The sequence below is a fragment of the Elephantulus edwardii genome, unplaced genomic scaffold, assembly GCF_000299155.1.
Source record: "Elephantulus edwardii isolate Elephantulus edwardi_28Jun2011 unplaced genomic scaffold, EleEdw1.0 scaffold00140, whole genome shotgun sequence".
NCBI lineage: Eukaryota > Metazoa > Chordata > Mammalia > Macroscelidea > Macroscelididae > Elephantulus > Elephantulus edwardii.
The window spans coordinates 4,338,976-4,360,159 of NW_006399890.1; the positions used below are offsets into that span (position 1 = coordinate 4,338,976).

Genomic DNA, 21,184 nt, shown 5'->3' on the forward strand with positions numbered 1-21,184 from the left:
GCCTTGCTTGCTTCTGTGGTCCCTTGTGCCTGTAACTCCACCCTCCTTCTTTCCATCTCTTCACCATTCCATCCTCTGACACTCAGAGAAGCTCATGAAGCTTCCTTGTCCATGCAAGGACATTGCTCCCTTCTGCACCTAAGAATCAGTGTAGAGGGTTTCTGCTGCCGAGGATGGGTACACTCCTGCATGCACAACACATGCTGAGGGTCATACAGCTAGGAGGATTGTCTACACGACTCTGTATGACTCTTGGAGCCTGGTACACAATCCTGGCTACTCTGATTTAAGAGGCATGGAGGAAGATGAAATTAGTTGAAGTGTGCCCCAAACCACTCTGGCAACCTAGTCTCTAGAGAGTTGTGCTGCTGACTTAAAGATGGCACGTCAGTGGCAGACTGAATCCACCGGGAGTTCCGAGGGAGAACGAGGGACAGTCTCCTCATATGTGATTTACAGCCTCTGAAGACCCATTGCAGGGTTATCTATCAGTTGTTTTCTACTCAACGGCAAAGAGTATTTTTGTTTGAGTGCCAAGGAAGAAACTCCAAAGAGTAGTGGCCACAGAATCAATCCAACTTATGGTGTTCTCAAGATATCAGAGAAATACAGTGCTTCATAAGGTTTCCAATGGTAGATTTTTTCGAAGGCTTTCTTCTGAGGTACCACTGAGGAGACTTGAACACTTAACCTTCTGGTGAGCAGCCAACCATGTTAATTGTTTGCTCCACCTAGGGGTTGCTGATGTGTGCTGAGGGGTTCTTTAATCAAGTAAAGAGAGGACAGCTGGTCCAATAGCCTTCCCATTTGCAAGACAAGCCCAAACCGTAAACATGATGTCTTCTTTCCATCTCTGTCTCAGCAGCAATACACACACACACACATACACACACACACACACACGGAACCCTTTCCTTCCCCCGCCAAAATCCCTGCAGTGATGTCTGCTTTAATAACTCTAGAAATAGGACTAAGTAGCAAAAATATCCCTTGTCAGATTGCACCCAACTCTGGGGCTACATGCGCTGGCTCCCAGCCAACCAGCTACTAGTCATGCTGGCAAGGCACGGTTTAAAAAAGGAAAGGCTTCCATGAGCTCAGGAGAAGGCACAGTGACAGTCAAGGCTAAGCACTTTGCAGCCGGGTTCTCCAGGGCACCTATTTCAGCCTCCGAGTCCCCCTTAGTTTCCTCGAGGGAGGAGTACGAGAGAACTCGGGCCCTGGCCTTACCTGGTTGCTGGAACATCAGCATGTTCTGTGGGGAAGTGTGCACGGGCAGCGAGCGGGTCCTTTGGACTGAGCTGTGGGTTCGGCTTGGCATGCTGTTGCTGCCCCCAGGGTTGGCAAACCAGAGGTTCTAGAGAGAAACACAACAGGCAGCTTTTAGACTACACACCCCTCTACCACCAGGGAGAACCCTCTGCTGCTACCTTGTGGGAAAGGGCTTCTCTCAGGCAGGCACGACTCATGGGCACATTTATAGAGAGGCTTTTCACTTTCTTTTTGCACTTCCTCCCCGCCCCCAGGCTGCTCTCTTTCACTCTCTTCAGAGCTTGCTGAATCTCTCTCTCGTTGCCTTTGCTTTTCCTGTCACTTTGCAAGGAAATGGGGGAGTTCCACAAATGTTTGCAACAAGCACAAACTATTTCAAGGCTCTCATTTGATTTTCTTTTTGAGATTCCAACCATTTACACCAAAGGGAGGGGGAGAATGGAACCTCTCCGCTTTGAGCAAGCGACGAGTACAACTCAGTGGTATGTTGTTACAACATGGTGCTGACTGGGCCCTGGTGGGAGTTAGGGTCAGGGACAGGGGGTATCAAAGTGGGACTTTTCCATCAACCTGCTGCTTCGTGAGCAGTTAATCCTGCAAGGCCTTCCTGGAACCACTGATGAGAACTCAGAGCCTTCAGGCTAACTGTGTGCCTTAGGGCTATTTTGTGTGCCCCCCAAGTTGATGGCACAGGGAGAGTCAGGGAGGGTAGGACAAGTGAGGGGGGTGAGGATCTCAGTTCTGAGGAGGCAGCCTCAAATAGGAGGAAGGAGTTTTGTTCCCTCTCTTCCAGCCACTCCTGGACTCCATCCTGCCCACTCTCCACAGCTAAACTGTGAACAAGTTGCTATTTTGCCACCAACTAAAAGGTCAAAAAAAGTATCCTGTTCCATAATACCTCAGGTTCCTCTGGAAATGAGATTTAGGAGGTGCTGAGGCAGCTGGGGCAGGTCAGCGACTGGGGTTAAAAAAAAAAACCATGCATTTCCTCCTAAAGGCCCCCTAGCATGGAATCCTCGGGTCATCCTAAGCACATCTCTAAGATCTAGGTACAGCCATGGCTCCCAGTGACAACACAGAATCAGGCGTGACCTCTGAGGCAGGTGGACAGTTGTCTCTAAAGCTTGGTCCCCTTTGGAGGCATAATGTTCCTTGGTCCCTCATGTAGTTGTATGGGCTAAGGGAGGTCCTCGAGCTTCTGGCCCTCAACTTGGCTGGCCTTCCCTCGTCCCTCAACAAACCTGTCTTCCTTGTTTCATGATGGTGGGGTTGGCTGCGGTGCTGCGCTGGTTGGAAGTGACGAAGCCACTGGTGCCCAAGAGGCCAAGCCGGGCGGAAGGGATATTCCGAGAGGGGATCTGATACTGGCGTGGGTTCCGTCTGCCCATGCCGCCTCCCACGGAGCCGCCGGCTGGGAGGGAATTGGACTGCCCAAAGCCACGGCTGTGAGAGCGAACAGAGAAAGCATCGTATCAATTAGTTCTCCACCTTCCCAAGTCCCAGGCTCGTGGGGAGTGTCCCATGTGGTCACTCTCATTTTGCCAGATACGAAGCCTATGGAAAGTTCTGTGCCAGGAAGGGACCATGACCAAAACAATAGCTATGACCAGTGAGCATGCATTACGTGTGACCATGGTCATGGGGCTTTTACATTGATTCTTTAATCTCCATGACAACTATATGAATGAAGTAGACACTTGATTCTGTTTGATATCTAAAGACATTAAACACAGACATCCTGACTCAGGGAAGGTCACACAGCGAGCAGGGGACAGTGCCATAATGCGAGTTTAGAAGGTTCTGAAGGCCCTGGCACTAGTTCCAAGGTGCCCCTTGTCCCTCTCTGTGCTGTAGTCAAGACACAGCCCCTGTCCTAAGAGTCCACACAGCAAGAAAACGATAGAGCCAGAACCAGAAGTGGTCCTCTTGCCATGCCACACTCTGTCCATCACAGAACACTTTGACTCTGAGGCCTGTCTATGCTGTCTTCCTCGATCCTGTATGTCCCATACCTAGGTTGGCTTGCAAATGCATGTTGAGCAAAATGAATGGATGGATGAATGAATGAAACAGCTTCTACCCTCATCCTGGGTAACCAATAGGCAGAGCTGTTCCCTTCTCTGGGGCTTTGACCCCTAGGTTGAGAGTGTGCACAGTGAACAGGGATGATGATATTTGCAGGCACTCTGATACCAGGTGACAGTCCCCCCCACCCCCCCAAGCCGTCCTCTCAGAGCTGGCCATGCAGAGGCCCAGCTGGGCCACAGAGATCCTCCTGGGTCCACGTGGGGAGGCCACTGGGGATTCTGGTTGCCACACACTGACGCCTCTGCTCCTGTTTGGTCCAGTGAGCTCAGCTCGGAAGAACTCGTCCTCTCCAGCACATGCATCAGGTTCTGGGAGGTTACACAGCAGCCAGCAGTGTTTTAGGAAGGAGCACATTCTTTCCAAGAAGAGTCAGCTTTAGTCATTCCGCGTTTAAGTCAAAATGCTTTACCTCCAATGGCCACAAGATGGAACAGACTTGCTTTTCCCAGTTACACCAGGGAGGATACCCTGAGGCAGGGCTGACGTAGTTTAACCAGTTGAGGCTAATGAAGAGACTGACAGAACTCTACTTTTCCAAGAAAGAAAGTTGTTTATGCGTATGGGAAGGAGAGGGCATCCACACCATTGGCAGAGTAGATCTCAGATAGTATTTACTTCTCCCTGGATTTTCTAGATGTTCTAAAGAGAGAGGGGGAAAGGATGATGCTGGTTGGTTGCTTACAGCTGATTCCTGGGCCTTTATGTGTCCACTTCCAGCTCCGGAGTCCTGCCCCACGCTGGTCTAAATTTGTGAGAAGGATAACATCCACAGATCTTCATCTCTGTTGATCTCATTCTTTCCTCCCGTTTACCCCCCTTTCCATCTTCCTTCTTGTTAAGGCCTGGGAGCTCTGAAAGGAGGAATTAGGACCAGGAGCAGGAGAGGTTTCTTTACAGAGTAAAGAGCCCTGTGTCGGATGGAGGGTGGTATGAGCTCTGTGACAGGCAAAACAAGGATCAAGTATTGCTAAATTTTTATTTTTTTAAAACTGTGAAATCTAGCTCTTTGGTTTCTTGGAGTTGGAATTTTGGCCACCTGGTGGATGATTCAGTATTTTTGCTAATGCTTTTCCTTATTTAGTACGAGGAGCTTTTCTTAATCCACTTTCCTTTTTGGTTGGATTTGTAAAATGCTGTTTCATATGTAAAAATACAGATAGCAGTGAGTGATGCTGAAAAGATTTGTGCTGCCAGAAAGGCAAGCCTATGTTTGTAAGCAGAGTAATGTGGGCAGAGGATTCAGTTATGAGACTTAGTCACTGGAGAAATGAGGGCTTAAGGTTACTCCCCCAGGACTCAAGGAACTACAATGAACACAGAGAGTAGATTGAAGATCATTTTGTGGTAGGGGAGGGTTGAGAGGGAGAATCGGGGCAGGCCATCTATCTACTAATCATAGGGGGCCTTCTGTGGTGTCTTTAGGTGCAATTACAAAGCCACATACATTTCTTAACAGTTATCACTGCTGGTAACTTGAGTCAACACCTAAGAGGGAAGACTTAATATCACTCATTCATTGGCATTAAGTCAGAACACACTCAGAGCTGACCCTCCAATGGGTTTCTGAGGTTGCACATCACACAGAAGATTGCCCATCTTCCTCCAAAGGAGAAGGTGATGGACTGAGACTCCAGAGAGGCGTGGCCTTTGGATTAGCAGCGCAATACCTTATGGGATACACCAGCAGAGGGCCCCTAAGATTACTTGTTGCTGCTGTGCACCACTGAGTCTGAACTGACCCACAGCTGACCCTCCACGATGACCCTCCACGCTGACTCTCCACAGGGTCTTCATAGGCAATAAGTTACAAGGGAGGAGACTGCTCATATTTCTCCTCCAGAGCAGCTGGTGGATTTGAACAGCATAGAGAAAACAATGCAAAAGAAGTTTTCCTTTCTAATTCTTTTTTTTTTTTTCATTTCTAATTCTTTTGTTCTGCCTGTTTCTCACCTTCTCATAACCATAAACATAACCAATTGATTTCATTATATTTAAATGCACGGAAAGACACTGGTAAAATAACACTAATAAGAGCCAATTAATTTGGGATTTGTGATAATTCAAGCAGGGAGTGGGCTGCATTACCTCTGTATTTATCAGAGAGATAAATTCAAAGAAAAATAATAGTATAAAAAGATTCTAGACGTAATACTTGTTGTTGTTGTTATGTGCCGTCAAGTCGCTTGCGACTCATAGCGAGCCTATGTACAACAGCCCTAAACCCTGTTTTGTCCTGTGCCAATCTCACTGCCTCTGACACATCCATCCCGATTACCCCAGTCACTGAATCAATCCACCTCATAGAGGGTCTTCCCCTCCTGCGCTGTCCCTCCACTCTACCCAGCATGATGTCCCTCTCCAAAGACCTGTCTCTCCTTACAACATGTCCAAAGTATGTCAGACGAAGCCCTAGAATCCTTGCCTCCAAGGAGCAGCCTGGTTAAACCGTTTACAATATGAATCTGTTTGTTTTCTTGGTAGAGTAGAGGGACAGCGCAGGAGGGGAAGACCCTCTATGAGTTGAATTGATTCAGTGACTGGGGTAATCGGGATGGATGTGTCAGAGGCAGTGAGATTGGCACGGGATAGAGCAGGGTTTAGGGCTGTTGTACATAGAGTTGCTAAGAGTCGCAAGCGACTCGACGGCACATAACAACAACAACAAGTATTACCTCTAGAATCTTTTTATACTATTATTTTTCTTTGAATTTATCTCTCTGATAAATACAGAGGTAATGCAGCCCAGTCCCTGCTTGAGAAAAAAAATTTTTCCCCCTCTAAAGCTTTAGCAATATCTGAATGAATATCCACAATCAACGACTAAACTCATTTGTACTTAACCAATTAAAAGAGGTTCATTATGATTCTTACTTAGCCAGCTGTGAACTAGCCCAACTGGAGTCTTTAATGACACTCCAGCAAACTCAAAATAGGACAAATGTGACCAGCAGAGGCAAGGCAGGGGACTTCTGAGAGAAGAAACAAAGAGTTGCCAATGCTTGTCTTCATCTTCAGTCCCTGGCGACTTGTCTCCCATGGATCTGGTGTTGTGGAACGGGTGTGGAGTCTTCTTCACTTGGTTGGGAGAAGTGTTGTTGCTCTTAGAAGACTAGGAGGTTGGGATGGAAGCAGGCTCAGGAAGATGAGGCTGAAGAGCAGAACTTGTCTTTTTTCTGGGCCACCAGAATCCTTAATGGGCTGGGGTCAGCAGGCTGACCACATATAGGATAGGGTTGGCTCAGCATGTTGGGGATAGTGTCCTCACTTCACGAAAGTCGAGCCCCTCAGCTCGAGTGATTCCAGAGATACAGATCATAAGAAGGTCGAAGAAAGCTGAGTGATGCCTGAAGAAGGGCTGGAGGAGCTGGCATTGGCCTGCAGGGTCCAAATGCTGGATCTTTCATTTTACTGGAGTTTACCCCAGAGAAGTTACTTGGGTTCTGATTTTCCTCATCCATGAAATGGGCATACCAAAATATTTCTACCTCACGTGGTTGCTGAAAGGATTACATGAATTCATATTCTCAAAGTGCTTGGCTCCCACTTGGGAAATAAAACCTCATTGCCAGTAGATCTATTCTGACTCACAGTGACCCTGGAGGACAGAGCTGAACTGCATCAAAGGATTTTCAAGGCTATCCACCTTTATGGAAACAGACCACCACATCCTTTGGCGGCAAAGTGGCCGGTGAGCTTAACCTGCCAATGTTTCTGACTCTCCAGTGGGTTTTCATAGGCAGTAATTGCATGAGAGGATTCTGTCCATCCTTCTCTTGTGGAACAGCTGGTGGATTCAAACTGTGTGCCTTTGGGATTGCAACACATCTTCTTACTACTAGGCCACTGAGTTCTTAGCAATTTTAGAGAAATGTTTAATTTTTAAAAATAGCATTATATATAGTGGAATATAATAACACTTTTTAGATTTGATCTTTTAAAAAGATGTTCTATCACTCAAAATGGCCTTTTGAAGAGTTTAAAAAACAATGGAAGCAGGAGTGGCATCCACTTCCTAAATAATATGTCTCTGGAAACTCTATGAACTTTGATAAATGTTGATAGTTGTACAGGGGCTTCAAGCCTTTATTCATACGGTCGCTATGAGTTGTGCTCAATTCGAAGGCAATCAACAACAACAACAACAACAACAACAACTCTTTTTAGATTTGATTTTTAAAAAAGATATGGTATCACTCATAATGGCCTTTGAAGAGTTTAAAAAATGATGATGTCTTGATGCACACTCAGGCAAATAAATGCCAACATTTTAACAACACAGAGCTTCTAGATACGCACTGGGAAATGAATTCAGAACTTTTTAGGTGGATGTGAGAAAATGTTATTTATCTGCTCATGTTTAAAAATGCAAAGCAGAGGGCTGATCATTCAAGGTGTTTACTTTATGGCCCCCTTAACCTCCCAGCAAGTCCTTGACATCCTTCAAGGCTTTAACTCACTCTCTCTTTCCCAGCCCTCCCTCCAATTTTTGCTGCTATTCACCTTCAATATGCAATTAAATCCCTCCATTTAAAACCATATTAAGGTAATGGGTTCTAAAGTACAACTGGGCTTATTTTTAACTGCAGCCAAGAAGCTGAAGTACTATGAAAAATCAAGAATCGTCCCACTCCACTATTAGACTACAGCTCAGACCAAAATAGACTAGCAGTGGGTTCTTCACCCTGCCACCAACTATAATTAGGTTGTCTGCAGCTATAAGGGAGGGAAAAATATTACAATACCACTTCAGGTGCTCCTAGAACAGCTCGTTTTGGGTCCTGGCTGAGCCCCTTCTTGCAGGTAAGCCCCTAAAGGTTTTGGCAGGATATCTTAAACCGTACTCCCCACCCCCACCACACGCATACTCATTCGGATTAATACTGTCATTCTGAGAACCTAAAATGAGCTACAGAAGATCAAACTCAGCTCTTCCTTTGGGAACATGATCTCTCTGCAGCCTTTTCCCAAAGCCACCTTCTTAAGGAACGCACTTTGGACTTGGCCACCACGCGTTCTGGGAAAGGAGGAATGGCATCCTGCCTTATTCCTGTCCTGGGAACTGAGGCTGGCCAAAGAGGCACTGAGGTACCACTGTGCATTACCAAAGAATGAAATCCCAACATACTTTCTTGGCTGGCGATATCCTGTTATGTCTAGAAGGGTTTTCCGAGGGAAAGACCGAAAGAGCTTCTGCACCTGCTGTTTCCATGACAACAATCTTTTTTTCTGTGTCTCTGTAAATGCCTGCAAAAACAAACACGACTTTTTAATGGGTGACACAGGCTGGCATCAGGGGAAGAAACGTGCAATTAATATGGGGAAACACTAGAGTCTCTGCAGTTGCCTTTTCTTCACCTGTCCCCAATTGGATCCAAATAACAGTGAGTTTGATTTTAGAGCTATTTGGACTGAAAAAATTCAAGTTATCTGACATTAGAGGCACCTATTTCCAGGAGGGACCAGTCCATGGAGAAGGATATCATGCTTGGAAGGGTAGAGGGTCAGCGCAGGAGAGGAAGACCCTGGATGAGATGTGTTGACACAGTGGGTGTGGCATGGGGTTCCGGTGTGTCAGAGATGGTGAGTTTGGCTCAGGAGAAGGCAGGATTTAGAGCCATTGTTCAAAGGTCAATATGATTCATAATCGACTCAATGGCACACAACAACAACAACAACAGTAAGGTACATGCATAAGCTTTGTGCAAACCTTGCTTCAGGACTGTATTTTGGCAGATCTCACCTTCCTCTCTCTCCCAACACCACTGTGGACTCTACTTATTAAAGAAGAATGAATCACAAAATTGATTGGTGAACACTCTGGTGTGTGCAAGGCCCCTGCATTTTCATAATCAATGACAATGCTAAACCGCTCCAAAAATCAATCTGCTTGATGGTGAGTGGTCGCCCCAGAGGGGTTTGCAGGGCCTCTGAGAATGATGTCTATTCTCTGAGTTTTAGGGCTTGGCCGAGAAATTTCTAATTAAGGGACCCCATGGCGGTCTGTAGAGAGGTGTGCAGCCAATCCAAAAGGCAGTGCCTCTCCAGTGGTTCAAATTCTCCAATGACTCTTTGAGAAAGATATAGGCACCCCCCCCTTGCTATTTACAGCCTTGGGAACACTATATAGAGGGGCAGCTATAAACTGGTTCCCACTGGACAGCATGGTGATGTCATACAAGACCCCTGGACTTTGTCCAACATACAGGAAAACGGACAGATTTGATGCCCTCAAGTCTTTTCTAGTCAAAATGGGTGTGTAAGGATGCCTTGCCTAAACCCAGAACCCAGTACTGTCCAGGCAATTTCTACTCATTATCAGCCATATGGGACAACCCCATGCTCCACTGGGTTTCCACAGCTGCAGTCTTTTTGGGAATAGATTGTATGTTTTTCTCTTGCAGAGCAGCTGGTGGGTTTGAACTGTTGACCTTTTGGTTAGGAGCTGAGCACTAATGGCACCACCCGTGCTTCTTATATTTGTCAAATGCCCTGTAACATACTCTTCTCTATAATGGGTGCACTTTAGTGTGTGGCCTTTATGCTTACTATACAGCTCAGGAAGGACTTTATGTGGGTTATGAGTTCCCAAGGCAGGGACTTTCAAATTCCTGACCTATCCGACTTATTCAGACTCTATCAGTTCATGTGACTCATTTTTGACTCACAATGATTCCATGGGCATCAAAGTGGAACTATGTTCCACAGAATTTTCAGTGACTAAATTTTTGGAAGTAGATGGCCAGGCAATTCTTTCTCTGAGTGGACTTGAACCATCAACCTTTCAGTTAATAGTTGAGCATGTCAACTATTTACACAGCCCAGGGGCTCCAGATTTACCCACAGAGAGTGTTATTAATTCAAAAGACTGGATATGTTTCGGGGAATTCTGTTTTTAGCAAGTGCCTTGTGTTTCTGATGTAGAACAGAGGCCTGAGGTGTTTCAGGCGGTGAGAACGGCACACACAATATATGGCTCCTCTGTCAAGTGCCTACTACTATATGGTACACACGTGGTGAAAAATGCATCGAATCTGACAAATTACCTTCATTTATGCATTTAAAAATTGTTGAACTGGCAAAGGTTTTCTAATATGTAATTATGTAACAACAAAAAGAAATAAAAACATTCCTGATTACCACTAGTAACAAGCATGGGATAACACACACAAGTAGTTGGATCAATGAGGCATAAAATCTTGTAAGTAATAATAAACAGATTATATGGCCATTTCCCATAAAGGCAACGAATTCCTTAAACATAGAAAAAAAAATACAAGCTTAATTTTCTCCTGATGACTATCTAAGGGCCTAACCATGGAAGGCTTTACGTCTTTCCTAGTCAAGTAGGGTGTGTAGGGATATTCTGCCTGAACCCCAAGCCTAGTGCTGTTGAGGTAATTTAAGTGCTGGGTTGTTAGCCAAAAAGGCGCTAGTTCAAATCCACCCGCTGCTCTGCAAGAGAAGAATGTACAATCCACTCCCATAAAGATTATGGGCTTACAAACCCCATAAGGGTAGTTCTCTGTCCCACAGGGCTGACATGAGTTGTGCGAGCAAAACCAAAAGGACGTTCATCATATTGTAGAAAAGTGAATAAACGGTGCAACTCTTTCCTTTGGGGTGACCTTTGTTAGACCCCTTTAAGATATTCAAAGAAAGATGCCCAGCCTGGGACTTGGCCACATCAGGTGTGGTGGGATTTCTGTCACCAGTCCCCTCTGTGGTTGCTCCAAGTATACTTCAGATGTTCAGTTTGTGTTCAGCCCTAACACCACGAGTATCTCTGAAAACTTGTGGCAAAGGCCAGCATTTCTATTAGACTAAGAAAGAAAGTGAGGTTAACTGAGTCAACTCTTGATAGGTTTATTCAGCCAAAGATTGATGGGGACAAAATGCAGGCCTGGTCAAGATCACCTGGGGAGGAGAGTCGGACCAGACTCCCCATACATCTAAGTGCAAATTTCCTGTCTCTCAGTTCCTCCTAAAATTGAGGGGAATAGTGTTAAGGATTAAATAAGGTAACATAGGGAAAGTAGTCAGAATACTTAGTGAATGTTTGGATCTTAGGAATATCTTATTATGTGTTGTTGTTGTTGTTATGTGCCGTTGAGTCACCTGCAACTCATAGTGACCCTATGTGCAACAGCCCTAAAGCCTGCTCTTTCCTTTGCCAATCTCACTGTCTCTGACACACCTACCCCCATTACCCCAGTCACTGAATCAATTAATCTAATCGAGGGTCTTCCTCTCTTGAATTATCCCTTCATCTTCCCAAGCATGACGTCCCTCTTCAAGGATTGATCCCTCCTTGCAACATGTCCAGAGTATGTCAGATTAAGCTTCAGAATCCTTGCCTCCAAGGAGCAGCCTGGCCTCACACCTCTCCAGGACAAACCTGTTCATTTTCTTAGCAGTCCATGGTAGATTCAATACTCTTTTCCAACACCACAGCTCAAAGGCATCAATTCTCCTTCTAACCTCCCTAGTCATAGTCCAGGTCCCTGACGCATACCAAGTGATTGCAAAGATCATGGCCTGTATCAGGAACACCTTAGTCTCCAGACTGATATCGTTGTTCTTCAGTACTTTAGAGGGGTCTCTAATCAGCTTTTTAAAAAAATCAACAGCATGAAAGTTGGCAAGGGAGAGGAAAAGTAAATAATTTCACATGTTTTTAATTTAACTCTTATGAAGATCATATGCAGGTATTTATGTTTTATAGGGAAGGAGATTTAGGGTCAGCAGACATAAACAATGAAAGGAAGTCTCTGAGATTAGAATCCACTCTATCCCTCTCCACAGGCCACATTCATTAAATGATAAACCTATCCTCGAGAAGCTCAGAGGTTTAAACCCCTGAGTACTTAACTGCTGCACCACTAGGGCTCTTCTTCATGGTAAAAAGAGAGCAAATGTCTCTGTCTCCGTGTTGACAGAGCAAACATCCATTTGGTGTAACACACTAGAAGGAACTGGCTCGAAGCTGACTGGTCAGTAAGTTTTAGAGGTCTAAATAATGTAAGAGGCGATTGCTCATCTTTCTCCCAAGGAGCAGTTGGTAGATTTGAACCATGTACCTTTCGGTCAGCAGCTCAACTCTCTTTTCACTAGGTAAACATCTATTTAGTACAATTAAGTCATATTCTGGAGACACGCATTATATTGGGAAGCTATATTACTGATTATTTCACTACCAGCAGGGTTACCCATGGTAGACAGTTTCTAAAGGAGATCAAGAAAGAGTAGGAAGAAAGGCCTTGAAATGTACTTGGATATACATTGACATTTATCCAGTGACATCCCTGTGGATCACAACAGAATATTATTATTTACTTATTCTATATACTGAGTGTTGTAAGATGCAGCACTCAAACTGCACAGCGGTAACAACAATGGACTCAAGCATGCCATGGGTCATCAAGATGGTACAGGAAAAGGGGCAAAGTTTCAGAACCACAAGAAGTTGTTGAGAACAGGAGGTTCTAGCATAGGCAAAGATGAGTACAATTATAAAGAACCTAAGTCTAAGTAAGAGAGTGCTCTGGTGCTGTAATCCACAGCAAGCTGCACTGCGCACTGAAGGCTTAGTGGCTCCAGCAGTTGGAATTCATCAGTGCTTTAGTGAGAAAGATGGGAAGTCTTCCACCTATTGTGACTTACGGGCTTGGCAACCAATGGAGGGCTGCCATGAGTTTGAACCAACTTGATGGCAGTGAGGTGTTAGTCTAAGTAGTGTTAAGGCTACTTTTAAGAAAAACACAAAAGTCTGATTGGTTTACAGCTTTTCAGATGCTACTTATGGATGTTCCAATAAATTTTTCCTGATTGCACATACGAGCCCTTTAGTGACTGCACTGTTGCTGTATACCATAGAGTCAGAACCAACCCATAGCTGGTCCTCCAATCGGTTTTCAGAGGCAGTTAATCGTAAGGAAGGAGATTACTCATTCTTCTCCAGTAGAGCAGCTGGTGGCCTCAAACCACATGCCTTCGGGATGACAGTGCAACTTCTTGCTACTAGGCCACCAGAGCTCCCTAATGATGGTATACAGATAGTTAACACATCTGGGAATCAAAATGACCTTTAGCATCAACAATAGCATAAAACAAATTACTTCAAGTCTCAAGACTATGAGCTTGTCTGCTCCAGCCAAAGGACAAGTAGCCTGATTTTCGAAAGATAAAGGAGAAAATGGTTCACTTTCTAGATGGGCATTAAAATGTGCTTCTAACGGTACCATTTCATTAGCCACCATGGTAAAGGTCATCCAACAACACAGAGAGAATGCTTGCACCTCTCCAGAGAAGTCAGCTTGTTCAGGCTTGTGGACAGGAGCATACTCTAACTCAGCAGTGCTGAGTGAATGTGGTGACCAGTTCCTCTCTGTTGTGGAAGCCCCACCTGAGAGGAACAGACTGCAGCTAGGTCCTGGCTGGCTCCCAGTGGTTTCTGAAAGCTGTGCTGTGCCTACAAAGTAGTCTCTGAGACTGAAGCTCAGCTATCAGCTGGGATGGCTGATTGGCCACCTCTGCACTCTTTACTGCAGCTCTGGATTGGCTGGGAGCAGGGAGAACATCCTTGGGGAGCTCGACGAGAAAGGAAGATTCCACACCTACACAGCCAGTCAGCCACTTCAGAGCCACTCTGTCCCTGTCAGGCCCAGACCAATAAGTCTGTCTGGAGGAAAATGGTAAAGATTTGTTCTACATTTTTATGGCTGGATTAAAAGGCTTATAAAGGGGGTAAGAGCTCATCTTCCCAGCACCACCTCAGGACAGCATGGAGGCAGCCGTTTAGGGTTACAATCCAGTAGACTAAGAGATGCATCTCAGAAACGAGAGTCGGAACTGTCCTGTCCTGCCTCTGGGCCACTCTAGGGAGCTGGTCCATTCGTGCCCTGGGAGGAAGGGAGGTGTCTCAGCTTAGTCAACACCCTCCGTTCCAGTCAGCTAAAGAACAGCATGTCCGGGCTGTGAATGGGAGGCCTGTCTGGCTCAGTCCTAGCCAAACTCCAGCCAGGATGGAGACTGCATACTTCAGCACGGCCTCACAGGGAGGCATTTGCTGCCCACATAGAATAACCTGGGGCTGTGGAAAATTATTCGGACGCTTTCCTCTTTCTCAAACTAAAATCATAATAAAAAGAGTTGAACAACATTTTTCCTTCCAAGGCAGAGGGCAGACCCCTCCATTCTGACTTGAATTCAGCCAAACAGGCAAGGACTCCCTTCCTGCCCTCAACTCCTATTGACCAGAGGCCCCTCTCCCACCACCAGGTGCTTCTTGCCAGCAGGAATGTCACCAGGAGGCAGATGTGACCATACATGGTCCTTTTTAAAATGCATCTCTGGGAGCTTCAGGGAAATAACAGAGAAATGAACGAAAATGAGAGCTGAGACACCCAAGAGGTCAGGCAAGATGGCAGGAAGGTACATAGCTCCCAGGTTAAAGAGTCAGGGCTGGTGTGGACCAGTCAGAAAACTGGCACACAGTTCAACAGAGGCGGCTGGAGGCGACGTTCGTTTATCCTGGGGGCTCAGACAACTTGAGGTCAAGTGGAAGATACTGTGTGAAGGCTTGGTGCTGAGGGGGAGTGGAGAAGAGGCAGAAGCACTTTCAGAAGTTTATGTCCTTCCCTGATCAGTACCCTCAATGTATCCACCAATGGCCTCCTTTTCAGCAAAACACAAAGCTGCCAAACACTGCTCATCATGCCTGGAAAACTCTTCCTCTCTCTCCCTAGTGTTTACCACCTACTGCTCTGATGGCTCAGCCTGTAGGGAGCTGTGCTGTTAACCTAAAGACCATTACCTCTCTGGGAGTTTGAATCCACCAGCTGCTCTGTAGAAGAATGATAAATAATCTCCTCCCATGGGATTTATGGCCCTGAAACCCCAATGGAGGGTCAGAGATAAGTCAGTTCTGACTCAAGGGTGAATTGTTATTTTGTGTGTGTTTTTCACGGATTTTGTGCTGGTTTCTCATAGAGATGCTCCTCTGGGCTAGGTGCTCACTGCATCGCTTTTGTAATTAGTGTCTGCAGCAATTACCTTACCAGAACCTTCATAATCATGCAGGTAATGCCCTGCTTTCTTGTGTCAATCCTCACCCCCCACGATGCAAGCTGCTTTGAGGGCAGAAACTACAAGCTCCATCTACTGAAAAGAATGACTTCTAAACTCTTTAACTGTGCTCTTCTATATTTAGGCTTGGAAACTCTATGATCTTTGATAAATGTCCATAGTTGTAGAGGGGCTTAGGGCCTTTTGTTTATAGGGTCGCTATGAATTGCGCTCGACATGAAGGCAATCAACCACCACCACAAAAACCCTGACAACAACAACAACAAAATACAATGTCAGACTTGGAAATAAGAAAGAGCTAGTCAGTTGAGTTACTCGGCCTTTGGGGGAGAGAAGTATAGTCAAATGGTGCAAAGTAATACGTTCCAAGTGCCCTGTCTGGAATGATCATGCAAATCAGCCATTAGCATGGTCTTCAGCCATCATCAGACAGTGCCTGACTGTTCTAGGGAAGTCATCAAAGGGAGAAAAATTACACATAATTTTTTTGTGTATGGAAAATCCACTATTTTGGAACAGTTGAGTATTTCTGAGGATGGCATGTCTAAACTCCAACCCGGCAGGCAGAGCAGCTGACAGAGAGCTCTGGCTGGTGTGACCAGGGTAGAGAAATCCAAGCTCCCTGGAGAGGAGATTGCAAAGCTGAGAGGTTTTTTTTGGGGGGGGGTGCAGTTGGCGGAGGAAGGCCACAATGAGATGAAAATCAAAGGGAGACAGTACCACTTTATGTTAGGGGACAGGTAGATCAGGCTGGCAGAGGGCCTAGTGAGGAGAACGAACCATCAGCCACAGGGGTGCACATGGGAGGCTGAGAGGACCTGAGAGTGGGAAGGTGAGCAAGGGCCCGCACTGCTGCAGCTGGTGTTACCTTTCTCTGGGCCCAATGGACACAACAGACTGACTGCGGAGAAGCTTCACCAATGTGGCAAAGGCGAGGCAGTTTACCAGCTTACTCATGTATCAAAGAATGACCATACAAATTTTTGAGAAGCAGTATCAGTTTAAGGACAATACAAATTTTTGAGAAGCAGTATCAGTTTAAGGACTAAGGTGCACCTGGTTCAAGCGATGGTCTTTTTTCCGCCCCCAATCACTTAATATGCTGCTGAGAGCTGGACAATGAATAAGGATGACAGAAGAAGAATTGATGCCTTTGAGCTGTGGTCTTGGAGAAGAGTACCGAATAGCTCATGGATTGCCAAAAGAACAAACAGATATGTCTCAGAGAAGGTGTAGCCAGAACACTCCTTGGAGGCAAAGATGATAAAGCTTTGTCTTACATACTTTGGGCAAGTTGCTAGGAGAGGCTATTACTTGGAGGGGGACATTATACTTGGAGAGGTGGAGGGATGGTGAAAGAGAGAAAAGATCCTCAACCAGGTGGATTGACACAGTGACTGCGGCAATGTTCTCAAGTGAGTCAGAGATTGTGAGGCTGGCACAGGATAGGACAAGGTTTAGATTGTTGCTCAAGGGCCACGATGAATTGTACTCAACTTGACGGCACCTAACAACAACATCATCATCATCATCATCATCATCATCATCATGATCATTTAGGTTAATTTTATATCCTAAACTTTCTAAAGCCTAATCCTTGTCTCTGTAACTTACTGGAAATGGGGTATCAAAAAAGCTCTTAAGAGTCTTGAATGGGAAGCATAACCTCTCCTCCCCACCTGTTCCCCAGAGGCAGCTGCCCCAGCCTGCCCTGCCCCGGGCCTGCCTCACTCTATACCCAGACTGTACACTGAGTGTCTGGTAGACATAGCTCCAGCCTGCCTCAGTCCTTCAAAAGACAGATGGCTAATACAACCCCTATCTAAAAAAAAATCACATCTAATTTGATATAGAGCATTCCTGAAAGCATACACACAAACAAATATTTGTTCACCAATGGTCACTGCAACACTGGTCAACAGCCAAAGTGTAGAAACTACCTATATGTCAACCACCAGATGAATCAATAAACAAAGACTATATGTATACACAATGGAATACAGCCAGAGGGAGAAATGAAGTTCTGATACGTGTTACAACACAGACAGACTTTGAAAACATTGTGCTGAGTGAAGGAAGTCAGACATCAAAGAAAAAATATTATATGATACCAATGAAATAAAATACCTACAACTGACACATTGTTAAGAGACCAAAGTAACTGAGCTGGATGCAGTAGTAGGGCGGGGGTTAAAAGGGAGTCAATGCTTAGGGGTAGAGTTGTGGTTAAGGGTGATATAAAAATTGGAAATAGTGATGATTATTACATAATATGATAAATGCAATGAAACCTGTGTCACTGAACTGTACATGTAAGAAATGTTGAAGTGGCAAATTTTTTTGTGAGCTGTCTATCTAATCTACACGTTATTGTTATGTGTAGTCAAGTTGAAACTGATTCATAGCTGACCCTCCAGTGGGTTTTCAGAGGCAGTGAATAGCATCAGAGGAGAGGATTCATTTTTCTCTTGCAGAAGAACTCCTGGTGAATCAGAACTAAGCACCTGTGGGTTGCCAGTGCAGTGCCTTACCAAGAGTTCTCTTCATATAGGTTGTTGTTATGTGCCGTTGAGTTGCCTGCGACTCATAGTGACTCTAAGTACAACAGCTCTGAAGCCTGTCCTGTCCTGAGCCAGCCACACTGACTCCAACACACCTACCCTCACCCCAGTTACCATGTCAATTCAGCCAGTTATCAGACCAAATATACAAACAAACACACGCTTCTTTTTTTTATTTTTATTTTTATGTGCGTGTACCGTCAAATCAGATCTGACTGGTACAGGAGGAGATTGTCCCTCCTTCCCCGGCAAAGCATCTGGTGGATTCGAACTGTGCGCCTCTGGGATTGTAGTTGCAGCTCCTTGCCACTAGGCCACCAGAGCTCCCTAAACACACGCTTCTTTTGCATTATCTTTTTCTCTAGCTTTTCTGAGCCAAAAGGCAAAACACATAGCACAAAATATGAAAAGATTTGAAAAGTATTTTTTTGGTTTTTTTCTCAGGAGGCAGGGCTCTGTGCTAACTGCCTCGGGTCTGGCTACTCAGGCTTCACTACTGTCAGAAATTTCTCTCCAGCATTCACCCTCACGCCAGAATTCTCAGTCTAGCAAATTTTTGGGCAACAGAGTACATGCAAGATGTGTTTAGGTTTGAGGCTTCCAAAGCCTCATTCTGCCTTGAACTATTATTTATGGCTGTCCATCCTTCAAAAACATGTTGTTGGAGACCAAAATGATCACATCACAGAAGCTCTGAGAATAATTTCCAAGCAATGGGAAAAAGTTTCAGAAAATCTGTCACCACTCACCTCATGAATTAGACATTTGTCTATGAGCTGTAAATAGGAACTTATATTTTCCTCATCAGGTCGGGAGACCAAGAGCTGTGTACACACTGTGGGTTGAAAAAGAAAAAAAAATAAAAGATGAATTAGAAAAATGTACAACAGTTCTGACCTCTGAAATCTGCCTCTGATTTCCTTTCAGGACCAATTGACAGAAATATTTTTTGAGAGGCCTGTGGGTTTACATAAGGTTCACACAAAAGGCAAAGACGCTTCTCATTCCACTGAAGTCAAAGGCTTGGTCACCACAGGAGCCCTCGCCTCAAGAAGCCCCTTCAGAGAATTCCAGTCATTCCATTCTATATTAAGCCTTCTACAGTGGAGCCTGAGACAGACACTTCGAGAGAGAACCCAGCAGTTGACAGCATTGTCCTGAACTCTATCTATCTTGAAACCAGGCTCCTTCGGAGAAGAGGTTCAAAGGCATCACAGAACACTAGCGCTGTCAGAAAGCAGTTTCTGGGATTTTATGAATGAACCACATGCCTCACCTCCAGCCAGGTAGGAAGCAGTCATGGTTGGGTTTGTAGGAATGTGGCTGGCACATCTTGCAGGATGTGAGGTGTGTGGGTGTACATGCATGCAGGAAGAAGCCTGCGACTCAATCGCTGAGCTACTACTGGAGGGTTATTTTCTCAGTATGATATGCACAGTTATGCATACACAGACTCACCTACACACGCAAGCAAGTGCTAACACAGACAGGGCAGCCAGTCTGCGGGTAGAGCACACATGAGCTACTGAATTTCTTACTGCCACAGGAGACGTGACCACGTGCTGGTAGCCCAGGAGCTCTCATCAGATCCATTGATGCTGCACCAATCTCAGCTCACTGTGACAGCACAGAATGGCCCCATAGAGTTTCCAAGGCCAGACTCTCTTTATGGAAGTAGGTGGCGATACCTTTCTTCTGCAGAGTGGCTGGTGAGTTCAAACCACTGTTGCCTGGTAAGCAGTCAAATGTTTAACCACTATGCTACCAGGACCCCTTGCACTAACCATAGAGGCTGCTCTATTCTAACTTTGTAGAAGGCCAGGGGGGAGCTGATAGGACAAAACAAGTTAGTCAGAAAATAAAAATACCTGGTACTCAAGTAGACCAACCTTGGCACCATATTTAACTTTTTTTTTTCTAAGCTCTGGTAGCTTAGTGGCAAGAAGCTGTGCTGCAAGCTCAAAGGCATGCAGCTCGAGTCCAAAAGCTGCTCTGTGGGAGAAGGATGGGCAAACTCCTCCTGTGCAATTAACAGCCTTTTAAAATAGCTGCCAGAGGGTCAGCTATGGGTAAGTTCTGACTCTACAGTACATGACAAAAACAAAGCCTTACAGAAGCCCTGGTAAAATAGTGTGTAACAGATCAGGTAGCTAATCAAAAGGTTGGAATTTCAAATGACTGGTCTTCTTTCATGAAAATTTACAGCCTTGGAGAGTTAAGGGAGGGCTGGCAGGCACTGGAGTGGACTTGACAACGGTATCACATCCATGGATGGTTTTGTATACAGATTTTCCCTTCAGCATTGTCTGATTTGGAAATGGCCTCATTGTCCATTAATAGGGGCCTTGTTACACGAATTATGCCTTATGAGTAAAGGGAATAGCATGCAACCTTTAAAAAGGAATGAGGTGGTGCTATTTGTATTGACAGAAATAGCAAAAATATTTCATGTAAAAAAATTCCAAGCTACAGAAAAGGATATAAAGACCAGTTGTGTAGAAAAAGGATGCTCATAATTAGTAAAACGTGTATGAGGACACAAGGGGGGGGGTAGAAGCAGAGGGGTGAGGATGGGCAGGCGGTAATTACAGTGTCGCACAATTCAATTGGTGGAGGGAGGGCTGGGTAAAGGAGATGGGAAAAATCCAGTGTGGAAAACAATGTATATGAACTTTGTCAGTAAATCAGTATAAAATAAAAATTTTATTAAAGAAAAAAATAAAGGCTTCTCATGCACTTGTATATAATTAGATAGTTTTGGAAGAGATACCCTCAAACAGGAGCACTGCCATCTCTGAGGAGGAAGATGGCTGGCAGAGTAGCAATGCTTTCCACTTTCTATCATTTTGCACGTAAAGCATGTAGTTATCGTTTACTCTCAAGGCAGCTAAGTACATAAGAGAAATGTGAAGAGGGATCTATTATCTCCTGATAGAGATGTGAGACTCCTCACAAGGCATGACATACATCCACACATATGACAACACACATAAAGCCATGGAAAGGTGGAGTCCTCACGCTTGTGGGAGGAATCTCTTCTAATCAAACAAAACTAAGAGCCTAGCCTGAGGAGGAGGTGGGGAGAGGAGCTGGGGAGAGTGCGTTGGTGAGTAGGGTGAAAAGAACTTATAAAGTCATGCAGCTACCGTCATGTCACTCTGAGAAGGAGCTGTGTGTCA

At 45.2% G+C, this 21,184-nt stretch overlaps 1 protein-coding gene across 2 annotated transcripts in view; it reads right to left on the reverse strand.

The window, feature by feature from the left end:
* The window catches only part of SAMD4A (sterile alpha motif domain containing 4A), a 314,011-nt gene that overhangs the window by 13,873 nt on the left and 278,954 nt on the right, over positions 1-21,184 (reverse strand). For both annotated transcript variants that reach the window (XM_006894345.1, XM_006894344.1), the window contains 4 exons: positions 18,755-18,840; positions 8,486-8,604; positions 2,514-2,715; positions 1,231-1,357 (listed from right to left, as the gene is read on the reverse strand). In XM_006894345.1, coding sequence (XP_006894407.1) covers positions 1,231-1,357; positions 2,514-2,715; positions 8,486-8,604; positions 18,755-18,840 — 534 coding nt within the window. The remainder of the gene's footprint in view (positions 1-1,230; positions 1,358-2,513; positions 2,716-8,485; positions 8,605-18,754; positions 18,841-21,184) is intronic.